At 42.0% G+C, this 18047-nt stretch overlaps 2 protein-coding genes across 6 annotated transcripts in view; one reads left to right on the top strand and one right to left on the bottom strand.

The window, feature by feature from the left end:
• The first annotated feature begins 415 nt into the window (after positions 1 to 415).
• On the top strand, positions 416 to 2088 carry LOC145971700 (protein-lysine N-methyltransferase EEF2KMT). Of its 3 annotated transcripts, XM_083099648.1 has the most exons (6): positions 417 to 636; positions 698 to 841; positions 931 to 1119; positions 1229 to 1322; positions 1521 to 1727; positions 1797 to 2088. In XM_083099648.1, exons 1-6 carry the CDS (start codon positions 544 to 546, stop codon positions 1901 to 1903), a joined length of 834 nt encoding a protein of 277 aa, XP_082955774.1. In that variant the 5' UTR covers positions 417 to 543; the 3' UTR covers positions 1904 to 2088. The 3 variants fall into 3 exon arrangements, with proteins under 3 accessions (XP_082955770.1, XP_082955774.1, XP_082955777.1); XM_083099644.1 differs by having other exon boundaries at positions 416 to 636; positions 1229 to 1727; XM_083099651.1 differs by having other exon boundaries at positions 427 to 636; positions 705 to 841; positions 1229 to 1727.
• Mical-like (MICAL-like protein) overlaps positions 1343 to 18047 on the bottom strand; it is a 63627-nt gene continuing 46922 nt past the window's right edge. For 2 of the 3 annotated variants that reach the window (XM_083099485.1, XM_083099477.1), the window contains exons 3-12: positions 15208 to 15386; positions 12060 to 12148; positions 5296 to 5613; positions 3936 to 5221; positions 3623 to 3848; positions 3172 to 3510; positions 2908 to 3043; positions 2570 to 2798; positions 2382 to 2494; positions 1343 to 2304 (exon numbers count right to left, since the gene is read on the bottom strand). In XM_083099485.1, coding sequence (XP_082955611.1) covers positions 2123 to 2304; positions 2382 to 2494; positions 2570 to 2798; positions 2908 to 3043; positions 3172 to 3510; positions 3623 to 3848; positions 3936 to 5221; positions 5296 to 5613; positions 12060 to 12148; positions 15208 to 15386 — 3097 coding nt within the window. In that variant the 3' untranslated portion in view covers positions 1343 to 2122. Of the gene's footprint in view, positions 2305 to 2381; positions 2495 to 2569; positions 2799 to 2907; positions 3044 to 3171; positions 3511 to 3622; positions 3849 to 3935; positions 5222 to 5295; positions 5614 to 8992; positions 9047 to 12059; positions 12149 to 15207; positions 15387 to 18047 lie in introns of those variants that run through there. The other variant, XM_083099493.1, reaches the window with a different exon arrangement.

Genomic DNA, 18047 nt, shown 5'->3' with positions numbered 1-18047 from the left:
TTTCTACAATTTTTGAGTCATTCCTTGAAAGCTCGTTTCAATATATTATAGAGCTCAGTGATTTATATATTTCATATGCCATGTGCATGATTAATCGATTGCGCTTCTCCGGACATAGGCCGGTATTCATAGTCCGTTCTTATATTTAAGATCGTCTTAAGAACCCATTCAACCAATCAATGACCGCATTGCAGCTATTTGATTGGTTGAATGGGTTCTTAAGACGATCTTAAATATAAGAACGGACTATGAATACCGGCCATAATGAACACTCAGTAGACGATAATTGATCGCATTTGATGCGGGCGTCGCCACGTCCTATAAACGTGAAGATACTTGGCGAGTCTTTTGATACATCAAGGTGCGCCAATTTTGGGCACGTGTTTCGCATCTAGATATTCAGGAGTCATGAGTGTTGACATTTGGAGAAAAATGGCAACGCCTCCAAACAACTGATCTGACCGGACGCGATGTAATGTGTGACAGCTGATGACAGCTTTCTGTTGCTCTTTCAGAGTTTTGTTTTGATTTTAAGTTAATCCGATGGATAGTGACACGCGACGCGATGTTTCTATCGTGAAACACTTAACGAAACAGTTTCTTTGCTGTAACGCGATAACTAAAATGAACTTTATGGTACGTAAATAGACATAATTTTATGCCACGATAATTTGACAATTAAGAAAATATTTTACAGCTTTTAGATGAAAATGGGGATTATCCTTTCGATTTAGATATCCAGAAACAAGTCTTAGATAGTACGATAAATAGTGATTTGATTAAGCAATATCCGATAAAAACGTCATATCAGAAAGCATTCTTAAAATTATTTATGGCAAAGGTACTTTTTTTTAAAATCTCATATGGAACCAATATTTTATAAATTAAAAAGGTCTAAAATTTTCTTCCATCATTACATACATGATTTAGATAGAAGAAAGCGGTACTGAAATTCATGATGACTTATACACAGCATACTGTAGATTAATATCATTGCAAGATGAAGAATCTGTACATTACCGTCATTTTTTAATAGAAAATGGAACATTAAGTTGCATCACATTGAAAGAGAGTACAAATCTGATTTCTAAAGGAACTACAGGTTTATGTAGCTGGCAGGTACTTATTTTCTTGTACGACAGAAATCTTCAAATAACATTTATATAAATTACTTTACAAATATTTAAAAATTATTGAAGCAAAATATATACTATGATATAATCAACAGGGTGCTGTAGTATTAAGTGATTGGTGTGCAGAAAATATAAAACAGTTTCAAGGAAAAAATATATTAGAACTTGGATGTGGAGTTGGATTGACAGGTATGAGCGTTATTAGCATATGCTCTCCAAAACAATATATTTTCTCCGATTGTCATCCAACAGTACTAGATATGCTTTGTGAAAACGTAAAACTTAATTTCTTGCTGAATAAGCAACATAAACTATCAAATACGTGCGATACATCATTAAGACTAAAATTACAATTAAAATATAAACAAACTGACATTCAAATAATAGATTTGAATTGGCAAGATATCGATAAATATGTAACAGAGGATTTCTCGCAGCCTGATATAATTATTGCCGCTGATATTCTCTATGAAAGCGATTCATTTGATTCATTGACATTAGGATTAAAGCATCTGTTAACATCGAGTAATTATGCTGTATTTGCTGCCACAATTCGCAATGAGGACACTATTTCGCAGTTTTTGGAGCACTTGGGTATTTTTTTATGCTAAAAATTAGCTTCAATCTAAATATCAAAAAATATCAAAATATTTTCCATTTTAGGAAATCACAATCTTGCTTTTGAAGAGTGTATCTCACCGAAATGGACTGTGTTGATACAATCAATTAATTCGCCTGTTCGAATATTGAAAATTTTTCGAAAGATTTAACATAATTTTATTCTGAATAATTGATTATCGACTTATTTACAATTAGGAGATAATCAGACTAGGAGGGCAATTAAACGAGGCGAATTTATTAATACTCTTAGCGTAAATTCCTATATACATAAATAACAAAGTGTTAAAAATATGTATAAAAGTATTAAATATGAAATATATTTTGTATATATCTATTATAACTGTTAACTGTTAACACCGTCATACGACTCAAAACCATTTTCGCTTATTATGATGTTTGAGTTTTACCTCAGTCTCATCCACATCTTTATCGGCATCCTTTTTCACGACCTTTTTCAATTTTCTTAATTTTTCCTTTGCTTTTCCCTTTTTTGATTTTTCCGCACTGGAAGAATCATTATTTCTGTCCAATAGTTCGTTCTTGTTTCTCGCTAAAAGACAAATATTGATTAATAACTTACAAAAAAATTACATTTTATATTAATAAATCTAGTATCTTGTTACTTACCAGCAAATAAACCCATATGTTTATTTATGCTTTTATCTTCCTCCACCTCTCTTCGACGATCCATCTCCAAGCATTCAACAATTTCGTTCCGTCTCTCTACAATTTCTACTAATCTGTAATACAAAGAAAAGCGTTTATATGCGCTATTAACTTTTAAATATTTTACATAAATATTTCTAGAATAATACCTTTGTATCAATGCTTCTTCTCTCTGTTTGTCAAAGTCCGTTTTAGTAGCTTCTGGTTGGCACATGAGACATCGTATTTGATATTCCACTTCAGCATGTTCCTCCTCCAATCTTTGCTGTCTCCTCAATAACATTAATTCGGCCTGTCTCCTAAACAACTCGTTCTTCTCGTTCACTAATGCAAACAATTCCAAAACCAATTCCTCCACATCCGCGCCGAGCGATGAATCTGTCAATGAATGAATGAATTTAATAGTAAAGTAAATGAATTAATCATCAATTACATCTCTATATTATTTTATTCTATTATCTTATATAATTATAATTATTTTTTCTACCTTCTGTTCTAGGTCCAGATTCGCATTTATCTCGTATCAATTGTTCTAATCGTACGCCTTGTTTCTCTAAACCTTGCTGTTGCAATTCTATTTCATCTAATTCTAATTTCACGTCTTTCATAGATATCACTTTAATCTGCAAATAAAACCACATTGAAGTAAATTTCGAATCTCATCTACTTACACGCTCGAAACTTGATTCTTCGGAAATTGCACTGATATAACAAATATATCGTAATACGCAAAAAGAAAAATAGAATTTACCTTTCTCCTGTGCGGAATTGGTCGCGGTGGGGCGGGACCCTTTTTCCTCTTCCATTTTCCTTGAATGCTTTTGTCACTATAAGATGTGTAGGAGGAACTGTCAATACACGTAATGCTGCTCAAGCTCTGTCTATTTCGATTCGCCTCGTCTTTGTTTGTTTTCTGATCTTCCCACATGTTTAGGCTGTGATCGTAGTCGCGAAGCTTGATTATGGGAGATTCGTCGAAACTTGGCGTGTTATCGATCGATATGTTACGGGGTGTACTGGTCGGCATTGGCGGCGGAGGTGCCGGCTTGGTTTTCCGAGCTCGCGGCATCGTGCGAGGTGATGAGGAATTCTATATTGCGAGAGAATAAAAAAATATTTAGAAACTTTTTTCGGTTAAAATACAGATTGTAGATGAAGAAATATATAAATCGAGTTAAAAAGTAAGATATCTTAAAACGTACATGATACGAGGGTGGTGTATTATTACACTTGAGCACGGGCGATTCGCGCTGATCAGACGGAAATAGTTCCTTTGCGGCCGGTGGCTGCGGAGCGGGCTTCTTCTTTCTGTACGTTCCACTGGGAGTTGTAGTCGATTCAGAGCTGGTCAAAGAACTATTGGACGCGTACATGCCTCCACGATTCAAATCAGTTCTTCGTGGTACGATATTTGCCTCAGAAATGGTCCTGTTTAATGGAAAAATTATCCATGACGTTGTGGTTCGCCGAAATAAGCTACAAGTAATATTCGCTAAAAATGTAAGATACACATACTTGATAGTGCGCGGTTTCGGTACAGGGACGTTTCCTTGCGGCTTCGTGCTTTGCTTCTCATCGCTATCATGCTCCTCTCCTTCATCGCTCCAGAATGGATTGAGATTAATTTGCGGCGCAGCCAGAATCCGCTTGGTCACAGACGTTTCCGTTACGATTCCCCGATTTTCCAGTTTACTCCTAGCCGCTGGTTTCGGTGGTTCAAGTTCCTCGACGTCCTCGTCTTCGCTATCGAACGGATTAGTTGACACTTTGCTATCTATCGCGGTCCGCACTTTGCTTTCCGTAATGCTATCCTCTTCGTCGCTCTTGAAAGGATTCAGGTCTTCTGGGTAATCCTTGTGGTTGCTTAAATCCATATCTCTCGCGGTTAGTATGTTGCTTTCGTTTTCATAAGATTTTTCTATTTCATTACCCTCTCTTTGTTCGACTTCTGTAAGGTTCTCCTTTTCTCTCTCGATACTTTCAACTTTCGAGTTTTCTTCGAGCTGCGTATTATCGGTAATACGTTGTTCTTCGCTACTCGCTCGCGCAACGTCTTTCGAAAAAGTATCCTTGCATTTCTCTATATTTGTAATCGTCGAATCTTCTTCCTTTCGTTGTTTGCTGATGTTCTCAAAACTGTCTTTACGTTTATCGATACTTTTAATCTTCGAGTCTTCCTCGAGCATCTTTTCCAAACGTTCCTCCTGATTCACTCGAAGAATGTCCGGTTCCAGGTTCCTCTGAGTCACCGGACTTTTCGTTTTGCCTTGATTCATCATTCTCTCGGCATGATCTATTTTGTCCCGAGCCTCAAACATTTGGAGTCTCTTCTGTACTAAGGACAATCTCGCTTCGGGATTGGCTCGTTTATTGGCACGATCTGGCGACTCTTTGGTATCTTTATCTCTTCTCTCCTTATCTACGTCATGGAATGAAATGGCAGTCGATCGCTGATCCTCGTCGCATCTAATATCTAAGCTATTTAACGCGCTATGTACATTGTATGGCTCGACGCCGGACTCCTCCGTGTCTGGGGAATCCGTCGCAGAGCTACGAGATTTTCCCTCCTCTTCCTCTTCCTCCTCATTCTCGTCGTCGTCTGGGAATGCCGAGTCGATCCTGCTCTTCTCCTCCTCGCGATAATCAGAGTTGACCTCGACATCCTTTGTATTCGCATCTCTCGCGGTGGATTCGTTGATCTTCTCGGAGAGAAGGTGGCTGGCCATGAAACTCTTGCGCATCTGCGAGGTATGGGAGATCAGATCGGGCACTATAGCCTTTTCCAGCAGATTCTGTACATCCTACACGCAACAAGATTGCTTATATATATTTATTCCAAACGTTAAAGAAAAATTTGTCAAAAGGAAAAACTGACCTTTCTCTCCGTTTTCTCCTCGTCGCTAAGCGGCCTCGACGGTTCGCTCCTCTCCTGTTCCACGCCCGACATCATCGTCGATTCAGCGTACTTGCAATGCACGCTGGCTGGTACTTCTTCGTCCGGACACGTCTCGCAGCAGTACTGGCCTTCCTCGGTCTCGTAATAATTGCCCGGCGTCAGCTGGTTGCCACAGCGTGCGCACCGGAAGCAGGTACGGTGATAAGGAGCGCGCGCTATCAACAGCTTCTCCGCCAGGAAGACCGGCAGCCCGCACGCGGCGCACGGATCCCTCCGCATCCCCAGACGCGACCCCACCTGCGTTATCAGGTTGGACACATATCGAGACACATATGTCGCCATTATTTCCTGCATTTCATTCTCCAGCGAGCGTAGCAGCGAACAAGTAAAATGCGGCATGCAATTTTATGCAGGCAGCTATCACTCACCGTCACCATTTTTTTTTTCACCAGAGATAATTGCTCCACATTAGTCTGAATGTGTATCTACGTTAGCGAAACAATCCTCGCGAAAAATTCATGAGAGTTGAATGTTTAATCCTCTGAGAATGACATGTACAATTTTGTTTTTAAACATGTATGTTTTTAATTTTAACCGATAAATGTCACATTTTTTCATGTTTTCCACCCATTTCCTTTCGAAAATTAAAAATTTTCTAAGAATGGAATCAATTTGGTGGCTCTTTAAAGTTCAATGACTGATCAGAGAAATTATCAATCAACGAAATCAATTAGAACCTGAAGAAACACGAGTGCAGGAGGACATCCAAAGAGATTTAATAGACATTTCTCTTCTCTTATTTAATCTAAAAGATAATCAGTGAAAAAAAAGAAGAAATCAAGATGTATAAATTGATATTTCTGTGCAACTGATTGATTTTAAGAAATACCATCTTGAACTCCATTTTAATCACGTGTGTTTCCATTAAATAAATACTTTTGATGAACTTTGTAAGTTTGATTAAAAAAATAGCCATCCTCAAAGGGTTAAACGTCAAATCTCAGCGATTATTACACACGTCGGAGATGATTTGCTCTCGGCTGAAAGAGCGCACGTATAGCCCAAGATAAATATTGACAAATTGTAGGTCGCATTTGCAACGAGCCGTTGGATATCGACGAGCACCTCGGCGTCGGCCTTTTGCCGCTCTAGCTTTTATCCACGTCCAGCGAATTTCCACAATACCGGTCGGCTATACATCTCCGAGGTATTATCGCGGTATGCATTTAACGTCCGGTGAATCCAATAATGCATCGAATCGCCGCGGCTCCTATACGTCGAGCGTGTATATCATATCATACGACCGTAATGCCACGAGGACGTTGCTTTGCAAATGGGATAAGAAAGCGGGGATGGCATCGCGTTAAATCTTCGTTATGAGCTCGTAAAGCTGGGCGAAAGCATCGCGAACATTTATTCCCTTCTGGAATATCCCTTCCTCGATTTTTCTCGACATATCGTAACGGAAGAATTCTTTATCCTCGCCATCTACAACTAACATTCGGGAAAAGTCTGATTTTCCGGTATTAAGAACGTTCAATCGAGCGTTATTTCCTGCAAAGTTAAAATTCGATAAAAAGAAGATCGAGCCGAGGAATCGAGGAAATTTCTACAGACGTCATCTCGAAGAGGATTCATCGCCAATTATTTTTATCGCATATGTGTAAATGAGATGGCGTGTTGCGTGACGGAAAACTGATTTGATTAAAAGCCGATGACTCATGTAATCAAGCTATCTCCGAGTTTCTTTCGTCGCTCGTTCGTAAGAGAGACCGTGTGTATATTAATCCTCCTCGCTGAAAAATGGCATGGATGATAGGTTGCTAACCGCAAAATCGATTTCTATTAAACTTTCATCGAATGCCACGTGCATGGGTTTTACATAGGCGGTTAAATAAAGCGGCGATCGATCGGGTGGTACAACAAAAAAAAAACAGGAATTCGCTCTCTGTCGCGAGAGATCTGTAGAGCAAACTCTCTCCTCGTGTATCGAAATTATTATATCGCGTTTATTGCAAGTGTAACGCGTATTAATGAACGCGGGTTACAGTGTTATCATCACTGCCACGCAGCTTGATTAATCGCGATTTAATTTAACGAAAATGCACGTCTGTCGAGTCGGTGTTTCACATCGCAGCGATATTATACGCGACGACACAAACATCGCCGACGATATCGATTTTCTCGAGGAACATTAAGCGCGCGATTAATTAATCCGATCGGGCGATAAACGCGAAACGTTATTACGCGTAAGCGACGTCGCTTACGCGTCATGTAAAAATAATCTGGATGCCTTCCACCCACGCGCGTCGCTCTAAAATTTTCCCAAACGTCGCACGACTATCGAATCTCTTAATCTTCTTAATCGAATCTCCGAGAAAGAATCTCATCGAAAAGGAGAAAAAGATTAAAGGCTGCGCGAATTTTCGCCAAACATTTTCTCTTACCGTCCCTTGTAGTCTCTTGCCCCGGGGAAACAGAATTACAGTCACGATTCGACTCCGTGGAACTGTAGAGAGGCTGCTGACCGCGCGTCCGATTTCTATTGCGTGAGCGAACGAGCGAGTGCGTGCGTGCGTGCGTGCGACGTATGCATGCATATACGTCGAGTACACGCAACGAGTGGCAATGACATATAAATAGAACGTCGCGCTCCACCGAGTCTCTCCGCACATGATTAATTATTACTTTCCTCGGCGTTTACCGGGCTTTGTAATGTAAATACGATATAAGCTTGAATGTAAACTAAATAAGGCGAACGTAACCGTTCGAGTGTCCGGCTCTCGCTTTAAATGCGAACGAAAGTCACGAGAGATGCATTTATTTCTCTCTCTCTCTTTCTTTCTCTTCTCGGTTCCGAAAAATGCCACAGAAGTGACGGACGTTCTCGGACAGCTACTTCCGGGTGACGGGCTTTATTGGTCAAGCTCGACCAACTACCTCTATCGAAGGTACGAGCGTGAAGCGAGGCGAGACCGACGGGCGACGTGTCGTCTGGAAGAGTGCGAGACAGGAGGATTGATCGATCGTGTCTCGGGTCGATTCTTTCAGCCGGGTATAGCGATACCGACGTGCGAGAGTATTTCACGCTGGGACACAATCGAGAAGCGAGTCGTCTATTTCGATAGCCTTCAGTCGCGACGGGATTTTCGCGTCGCAGCTCGTCATAAATTCGTAACGCTTTCCATCTGCCCGATCAAAATATGTCGCGACGTAAAATCATTCCTTCGTCGCGAGCACATCCGATAAGTGGACGCGACAAAGGCTCGTTCCCCATTATCGTAAAAGATAAAGAAAAACATAAAGTGAAGGATGAATAGAACGATTCGTCGGTGTCGTTAGCCAGCATGACAGGAGGAAATGTAACAATTTCTAAGAGTAACAAGAGACATTCCCCGGCCATCACGTACAAGAAACGAGCCTCGATGCCTGGGTTAGCGTCGCAAATTTACTTCTCTTCTTTCTCTTCTTGCGAAAATCAACCGCAGAGCGCGACAGTTCTACCTTTGCGTTGTCGTTTAACGGGAAAACGTTAGATAATTTGCTTCAAATCACACACACGCGTCGTGCTATCGAAAAGTTAGGCGTACACCGGACAGAGTGTTCGAAACATGCGAGCATGCAGCTTACCCAACAACCATAAGCAAGCAAAACAATAACGACAAAGCGAAATTACCTTCTAGCAGAATATTTCAGGTTTATATTGCCCCATTAAGTCCAAGCTTTCCTCCTGGAGAACAAAAAGATACGATGAGAGGGGAAGGGGGAGAGATTCAACAATACGCGTTTCAGCGCGAGGATTTCCGACGATTTCCGGGATTCGACTTGACGGGCGAATTGTCCACGGATTATATTTGCGAGGCGTACATTCGCTTTAATTCCTTCTCTTTCTTTTTCCCCCTTTTTTTATCTACCCTGACTTTAGATAATCCATCAGCTTTTGCAGGGAACTCTATCGTCTCAACCAAAATGGACGTCCGCCGTTGGATAAAGTCCTACAAGTGTGTGGGTTTCGCCGCGTGACTCATGCGGGGCGGCTTTAACTACGATTATGCCAACCATAATGAACAAAACTCGACCCACGCACGAGCGTCCATCGTGTATCCGTTCTCGTTCCTCTTCGGCTCGTAAAACGAGTTACTACCGATATTAGTGAACAACGTCTCTCGGCTTATTTTGACCTTTCGTCAATCTCGCGAATCATCTGGTGACCAGGAATATGAAGACCGACAGCGAGTTCTCGAGGCGAAGAAACTGCGACGCGTGCGTGGCTCGAGCTTCGATAACGAGTCGAGCCCGCGATAAAAGTAATTAATGTCATAGCGATAGCTCCACCTATTAGCTATTCGAAACAATACGCGTGGAAAACAACTTTGCTAGTCTGATCCATCGCGGGATTGTCACAAGTTTGTAACGCAATCTAATCTAGGTTGGCGCGTGATTTCTGCTTCGAATAGCAATACACTTTCAGAGGTTCCTTCGGTAGATGTCGAGACAGAGGGACGATTGTTTTAGCGAGTCGCTTGAAAATAACGTGGCTGGAGAAGACGAACGAGCTATCTACGGGATCTTGAAGAAATTCCCGAGGAAACTAGTTTCGGAGCAACGCGTTAACTTTGTGTTCACGACTACCTAGGCAGACGTTGGCGAGTATTGAAGGTATACAGGTTGCGGGAGCGAATGGATAAATATGTTGTGGAAACTTTGACATCGTAAAGAAAATTGGTCGAGCGTTCTTTTATAGTCCCCTTTTTACCGTAACTCGCTCGGCCTGAATTTTTTGACGCGTATATCGCTTCTCTCTCTCTTTCTCTCTCACCTGTGAATACAAATGTTCTCCCGGCCGCTTGTTAACAGGATGTTTACTGAAATCTTGTAAAAATATTGAAAATTTCTTGAGTTTTCAGATATTTTTGTTCAAAATTTTAGATAAAGAGATTGTTTTAAAAAGATTCTTTTGGTGCAATTTCCTAAAATAAAATTTTCTATTATACGTGTTTTCTAATACTTTTCACTCGGTGAACTTTTGAAGGGAAAACACGGAGCCATTTAAATTTCAAGTGTTAGATTTGCAAATGTATTGAAAAAAAATTGAATAGTTTACAAGATAAACACATTTTTCTCTCTCACTCGCAAAACATTTTTATTTTATCACTAAAAATTATAGTAAAGAACGTATACCGCATATTCAATATCTTGTTAAAATATTAAATGTATATAAATACAGACAGATATATTTTTTAAACGCAATTCAAACTGGCGGATTGCTTACTTTAATATAAGGGCAAAATTATCAAGGAAAAAATTAAAAAAAAATCCCAATAAAATTCGAGAAGAATTCCCTGACTTTTCCATGTTTCTCCAAGAAGTAGACACCTTGATTAAGGACCTAGATAGCAATAGCGGACGAGAATAGCATCCGGGAATCGGGATCACGAAAACGACACGTGGTGATTGACAGAAGCGGTCATTGTCGGCCACAAGATCGCCGACTAAATGAAACTTCGGAACAGATGATCGCGTGCACGCCAACCGCGCGTTTCCTCGCGTCGGGGGTTCGCTTCTTCGTGATCTTTGCGGTAGTGCTTCTTCTCCAAGTCGTTTTCTACGACGCGGAAGAGTTTGCGAGACCGTAACGATCAGCGATGCAAATTTTATTGAACGCGTAAAAGTTTGTTTCCCTACAGCTAACCTCGCGACGAGAACGAAGTGAACGTGACAAACCTCCACGTTGCACGAGGACAGACCTCACATGTTACGACATCTTCAAACATCGAGATGTGAGCGTAATTAATCATTCGCAGAAAGCACACACAAGCTACTGAAAGTACAACGTATGTATGTTCATTTAAGGCAAACGTCACATTTGATCTCACATTGCGTAACATCGTTATCCATTTATCATTATTAATTTTATCGAACGCACATAAAATTGATGGATTTTATGTAAATACAGATGTGTAGAGATGACACAAAAATAATCGATCCTTGTGTATGTGTGAGTGATTAACGTGCGTATGAACGTCAGACCTATCTCGTCTCGCCTACGCACTCATCTTCGATCGGTCGCCAAACGAGAAATAATGGGAAAAGGGCGAATATAAAAAAAAATAAAAATAAAGGATGAGAAAAGGGGGACGGCGCCTGTGTGTCGATAATGCGCGTTTGCGTGATTACGCAAACGCAATGACGGCATTTGTTGTTTCAACGGGATGACACTGGTGTCAAGGTAAACCGCGATGTATCACAAGCGACTCTCTTCGAGATTATTTTCTTGATTGAATTCAGCGCGATACAAGATTCAAATAATCCTTTAGACCTTTCTACTTAAATTTTGTGATTTTTTTTGCGAACACGAGTCTAAAAATGATCGACAAAGTGATTGGATAAAAATGAAAAAAAAGAAAGAGAAAGAGAGAAAAAGGAAAATGCTCGATTAACCCGTTCAATGTCGAAAACATGATTTTTATAAGAAATGAAAGGTACAACGAGATAAAGCGATTTGCACGAATATCTCTCGTATTTTGTAAAGATGAATAAATGAATTTTAGAGCGTGATTCGATGTGTTACAAGATGATGGTTCTGGAAAAGCTTGAGGGACTTTTCAAGCTCGCGACTTACGAAACTACCACGTACAGAATTTTACGACGTTTATGCTAAAAAAAAAGGGGGAAGAGGGAGCCGGCAAAAGAAAGTTACGAGAAGCGTATCTGCCTCCGATCGTATCATAATCATGGCGTACCTTTTGTTTAGGAGATTCTGGAACAGGGGCGATCCTCTCGTCGGCGGTTTCGGTTGTTCTGTTGGTTGCCAGACGACTGGGCGAAGATCCTGCGACAAAAAGTAACATATTCCGTCAATTGTCTATTCATTAATTTTCCTTTTTCGTTTCATCGAAGGAGTAACCTTCCAAGAATAGTTAAAGTTTTACGGAAAGACGTATATTTATTAAAATGTAAACAACGTCTTGCTTTCCTTTAACGAGAAACTTGAAGCGGAAGCAATTCCCAGTTACCCGTTGTGGTTACATATCGATGAAACGCTGATGTGGTTTATGGAACTTTCCTTCGTGGCGTGAATATTTATGCGCGAGAAGCCGAAGGTACCGCTATTGCAGGCTGCTATTAGTCCAAGCGGAATGGAAGCGGAAGTATTCTTCTGTTTGGACAATAATATTGACTCTTTTGCGAGGCAGGACGAGGAAAAGTTGTCCGACTCATTCGCATAAAATCGCTCTAATACTTATGTACGTCGCGATCATCAGTCTCCGTGGATCTAAAGTGTAAATTCATCGTGACATTTTTCCACGGTTGTAGCTTCTTGCCGTCTTTTTGCCGTTTACAGGAAGAAAAGGGGAACGACGTAAACTCGTCTCGTAGGTTTCTCGAGGAAGCGCGCGTTTATCCTATCCCCATTACCGATACACCGTTAAGAATGATATCTGTACCGTGTAAAGTGTGCACGCACACACTTTACGGTCTCGACGATACACCCTCCGTACGATAGATGCACCTCCACCTTCCGCTTACTTGTACTAATGCGGAACGAGCGTCCCACGACGCTATCGTTGACCGGTAGACGACGATCGCGTCGACTCTATCTCGAGTGGCGGGGCCTAATGTAGCTATAAAGCGGACAGGACGTCGACTACCGCGAGCAATGCGGCAATTTCCTCGTTGCAGGTAGTGATTTGAGAAACGGGATAGGTCCTCACGAACCGCGTTAATTTGCAGCCGCGCGGCCATTTACGGCGCAACCGAGGAAAGGGTCTCGTGCCCCGAGATCGAGATTAACCGTCGTTCAAAGGTTAACGGGACGCTTAATCTACGGGGAATTCTATGAGATTATACAAGTCGGGATTATACAAGTCAGGGTGGACTTTTAATAGATTACGGCTTCACCTTACGTACCCAGGTACCTGGATACGACATATCGAGGTACATTCGAGCTCGGATGATACCCCCGGCAAGTGACGCGAATGCTTCCCGAATGCTTTCGTAACCGAGCGCACGATTGGGAGAGAGGAATCTGGCGAAAAAAGAATCGCGCGTTATAAAATCGACGCTTTGCGTAACGAAACGCCGCCGGGTTTCAAAGGGAGAGCGCGAGGCCGGGAGGTAGAAATCGAATAATTCGCGCCGCAATCTCCTCACGACGCGGAAAAGGAAGATTGCCATGTGTGAAATATTTGAATTTATTACTACAGTTTGGACGTCGAGAAAACATTAAATTTCAAAAAACTATGGGATCATCAATTTTGCAGCGAGAAAAATTTACCCTCGATAATCACGGCGTAAATTAATGACATTTACACATGCGTCGAGAAGAAACTAATTATCTTTTTGTCGCGTTTGCGGGTTTCGTTCGCAACAATAACGACGCGTAATAATATTCGTTCAACAAGTGGTTGCAAACGATAACGCAAAGGGTCGATGCCGTAGGTAGCGGTAGCTATTTTCCGATCGCGAGATGGAAATGGTGGAAAAATCGCGGGAAAAGCATGCAAATCTTGCGACGCGCGGCTCAACAAGTGGCTACTCAAATTTTCAAAGCCACCTCGTAGTCGGACAGGCGGTAATTACGCTCGTGATAATCAGCGGCTCCCCGACCGGGCGGATAAAAACAAGGAATTAAATACAACGTGTAGCGCACAAGTTTCCTCTCGCTTTTTGCAAGACGCTATCTACGCCGTATCGGTCCTGCCAAGAACTGGGTCATCGCGAACATGTACTTAGAACGAAAAAACTTTGAAGATATAAAGAGCTGTATTAAAGGGAAAAAAGATTTATACACGTTCAGGAAAATCTAGTCAGCGATTTTTGGGACAACCTGTACCCCACGTCCGGAAATTCACCCTGTCGAGTGACAGACAATCGACCTTGCGCTTGTATACAGCGCAACTTCCGCGACAAACGTCAGTCGCGAGATATTAATCGAAGGGACAATTGCGAGGGAGGGAGAGAGATGGATGGGTACATTGGGAGAAAGCTAGGAAACCAATCGCTGACACGTGCTGGCCTGATCGGCATCACCTATTTGGCCTATTTAGTAACGGGCGTCGAGTGCACGAGACGTATCGCGACGTTTCAAAACGTCATACGACTGCCAATCGAACTCGCCTGATTTCCACCTAAAAGCGAACGCGATGTGTGCGCTGATAAACCATTATTGCTTTTTTTCTCGCGCTTCTCGGAATTGAAACGCGACGTCGTTGAAAAGAAAAACACGGCGCGAATCTCAAAGCTCGTTTAACAGAAAGATCTCGTATACGTAATTACATGTGTAAGTCAAGATTTACACGAGATTTTACTCTCAATCACTGTTTCGATCAAACTCACACTCCTGTAATAAAGTGAATTATGTAAACTTTTATTGAAAAATCACTTTTCCGAAAAATTCGAATGATGAAAGAAATATCGCATAAATGATGGAAATTATGAATTTATTTTAGAAAAATTTTTAACAAAGATTTGATTGGCGTACTTTCTCTCGAGACTGTATCCGAGCGATCGATAGATAGATTGGAAACAAAAACTGGCACCGGAATCGTCGCGCATTCTCCGGGACTATTCGCGATAGACCTATTTGGGTCAGAGCTGGAAAAAAATATGAGGCTGCCGAATGCAACTCACCGATGGATTCGATGTACGAGCGCGCGTCGCTTGGATTATTCCCAATTTCAGAAGGATTTTTATTACAGCGACGAGACAAGAGCGGATGAAACGAATGAATTGAATCTTTCAACGCGTCTGTATTTACTCTTCGCGCTACGAGATGTTTCAATAAATGCCGCTCAAAGTAAACATTATTTTCATTATTTTTTTTCCTTGACCTTTTATCGATGCTTTCAACCGACAGGCTGATAAAAGGACGCGCGCAAAAGGACTTACCTCCAAAAGTTTGGTAAAATTGCGAGAGGTAGGTGAGAATCGACAATCGATCGGGAACCGTGCAAGACGCCATATCCTCGGCATCCAGGAGGGCAGGGATCCCGAGGTGCTGCTCGGCCGTTCTAAAAGCCAGCTCGTTGTTTCTGTACACATCGTCCTTGTTCAGGCCGTTGAAGTCGCTGTAACAAAAAAAAAAGACGAAATGAAACTACTTAAGACCACCGTTATCCATCTCTTTTTTCATCCTTTACTATAGCAATATATCAATCTTCTCGCTATTCGTTACTTTTCCACGTATCCATCCCGCAGCCACGTTCATATTTATTTGCTTCGAAGGCCACTCGATGAAACGTCGAATGTGTAAAAAGGATTCCTTGAATTAATCACACTGTCGGCTTCTCGTGGGCGCGTGTGGCGAGAATCGCTTTTTTCATTAAAGCAAGTATAAATAACCACAATGCTGCTAACCGCTGAATATGTAACTCGCAAACGACCACGGGTTAAGTATACTCGCTCTTTATTAAGGAAATATGCGAGACGATCGCGAAAAATTCGTCGCAGTTATATCTCGCTGGATAAATAAATCCAGGATTGGCAACGGATGTGACGCTGAATGCTAAAGGGACGCGAGGGAAAATTTTAAAATAAAAAAAAATGCTTTATAAAAACGATACCGCTGTTTGCGACTCGTACAATTTATGAATAATCTAAAACGTCCATCGCATGTTATTTTAGTCGTAAAATGAATTGAAAAGCCGTGACGCAAGAGCGCGAAAAAATTGCGAGAAATCAAGGTGCGACGAATACGATCGTCGCGATCGTCGATGTTATTTGTCGCGTGTATCGAAATCGGTGTAGCGTGTCATTGTATGCCGTACAACGGAATATGCCGGAAATACGTAGGCGACTCTATATCGGATTGCATTTTCGCAGCGCGGCTAAATTTCCGCATGGCTGAAAGTGCCCCGCGAAATGTATAATTTACCTCGGACCGAGCGACCTGCCCCGTCCAGATGGACGATTCGTCGGGACATGCATTATTTACGAAGACATGGAAAAGCGATAAAATTTCGATCGAGTGGAAATAATCAAGCTTTCGATCATCTTTCCTCGCGTGAATTTTTCGGGACTATTTTATACAGAAATAAGTCGATAACGTTGCTAACATCGTCCATGTAAATAAACGCTGACTTGTCGAGATGAAATCGGCGATATGCCGACAAAATTTTCCCAGCGTTCTCCCAGGGACCTCTATTCAGGCGGACTCAAAGGAGAGGGTGATCTAGGATAAAGTATCTCCTGAAAAGGGAGCTTAAGCATCGAAAGAGTAGCTAGTAAAGTTAAATTATATTCGAGAGTGTAATATTCCGCTTTTATCACGATAGATTTTTTGCGCCAATTTTTTATAATCGATTCTTCCATCAATTATAATCTACTAAACACTCTCCTTTATAGCGTGCCGCGCACATTTTTTTTCGAGACTGCCTACGAGTGCTCCACTTTTAGGCGAATCGATATGCATAAGCGCATATCGGCATATTGCTCGGCGGTTGAGGGTTTAATACTTGAAATTCTAGGTCGAAAGACGAGCACCTGTTCGACTATTCGATTGATAGCGCGATAACAACCAGCGCGGATGCTAAATCCCCTTGTTGCGGTTTATGTGGAGCGTGAAATCGACACGTCCCTCATCCCTCGCGAACGCGCACATCTCGGGAAATTCCCGTGTATCGCGGAAAGGCGATTGCCCAAGAAAGCAACGCGGAAACTCGAGGCGATGCCTCAAAGTTCGCGGGATTATCTCGGTTAGTTGCTGATGTATGGAAAAAGTATATCGTCGATGTTTCCCTTCTTTAATAATCGCGATAAATTCGGGTTCTGACGGACGGTCGTCCCGGGGACGAGGTCACGGTGAGTCAGAGTTCCAACCGAGACCGAGGTGCCACACCCACCGCTTTTATTCTCTCTTTCTCTCTTCTCTCTTCCCCTCGTTTTTCCATCTCCCTCCTCTCGCTATCGCAGACGCAAAAAAATCCACGCGAGTTCGACCGCGTCTGTCTTTCGGCTTATTGGCAATATTTCATCCGTGCCATTCGATGCAGCTAATCGCGGTATATCATCTCGCGGGAGAGAAATTTGTTCTTACGAAACGCGATGGGGTGTATCTAACGTGGATGAGACGTCAAACGCGTCGAACGCGAATTCGCGGGCCGGCGATATTTTTTGACGGCAAGATACGGAGGGAGCACGCACAGTTGTGCAAATATTATATCACATTTTCATCGATCGAGCGATGAAATTGCGGCAAGGTTTCACAACGTCACGGCTTTCGCGCGTACCTTCCCGTCGAATTAACGTAACCCCACAAGTTTCACCAAAGGCGCGAAAAGGTCTGCCCTTTGCCGCGCGATTCTCTCCTTCGATCGGTTAGAGGCACACCTGTCGATTTCACTTTCACTCGCCCCAGAGATCTTCGATATATTCTCACGTCATACTCTTCCGGGATACTCTTACGGCTCTTCTACTCGATGACAAAGGTCGACTGACCCGATCCCTGTAATTTTCAATCATATAATAATTAACTTAATTTTCAATCTACTTTAACAAGGTGATAATTAAGACGCGTTATGCAGGTATATCTTTATCGGAGTTAAACCAACTCGATTCGCTCGACTAGAGAGAACGAGGGAAGAAATGAAAAAGGAGAAAATTTCGTCTCAACCGCGAAAACGCGAGGTAGTAAAAGAAAATTTCTCGCCGTTTTACTGCTTCCGTTACGTTCGAGTAGATTTTTGTCCGACTAGTCGAGACAATAAGAAAGAGGAGAAATGAAGAACAGC

Source organism: Camponotus vicinus, unplaced genomic scaffold (assembly GCF_025532165.1).
Source record: "Camponotus vicinus isolate PSW18456_S1 unplaced genomic scaffold, iyCamVici1.0 SCAF_1, whole genome shotgun sequence".
In the NCBI taxonomy this organism is placed as follows: Eukaryota; Metazoa; Arthropoda; class Insecta; order Hymenoptera; family Formicidae; genus Camponotus; species Camponotus vicinus.
Note: the sequence above shows the minus strand (reverse complement) of the source record. Positions and strands in the feature narration are given on the sequence as shown.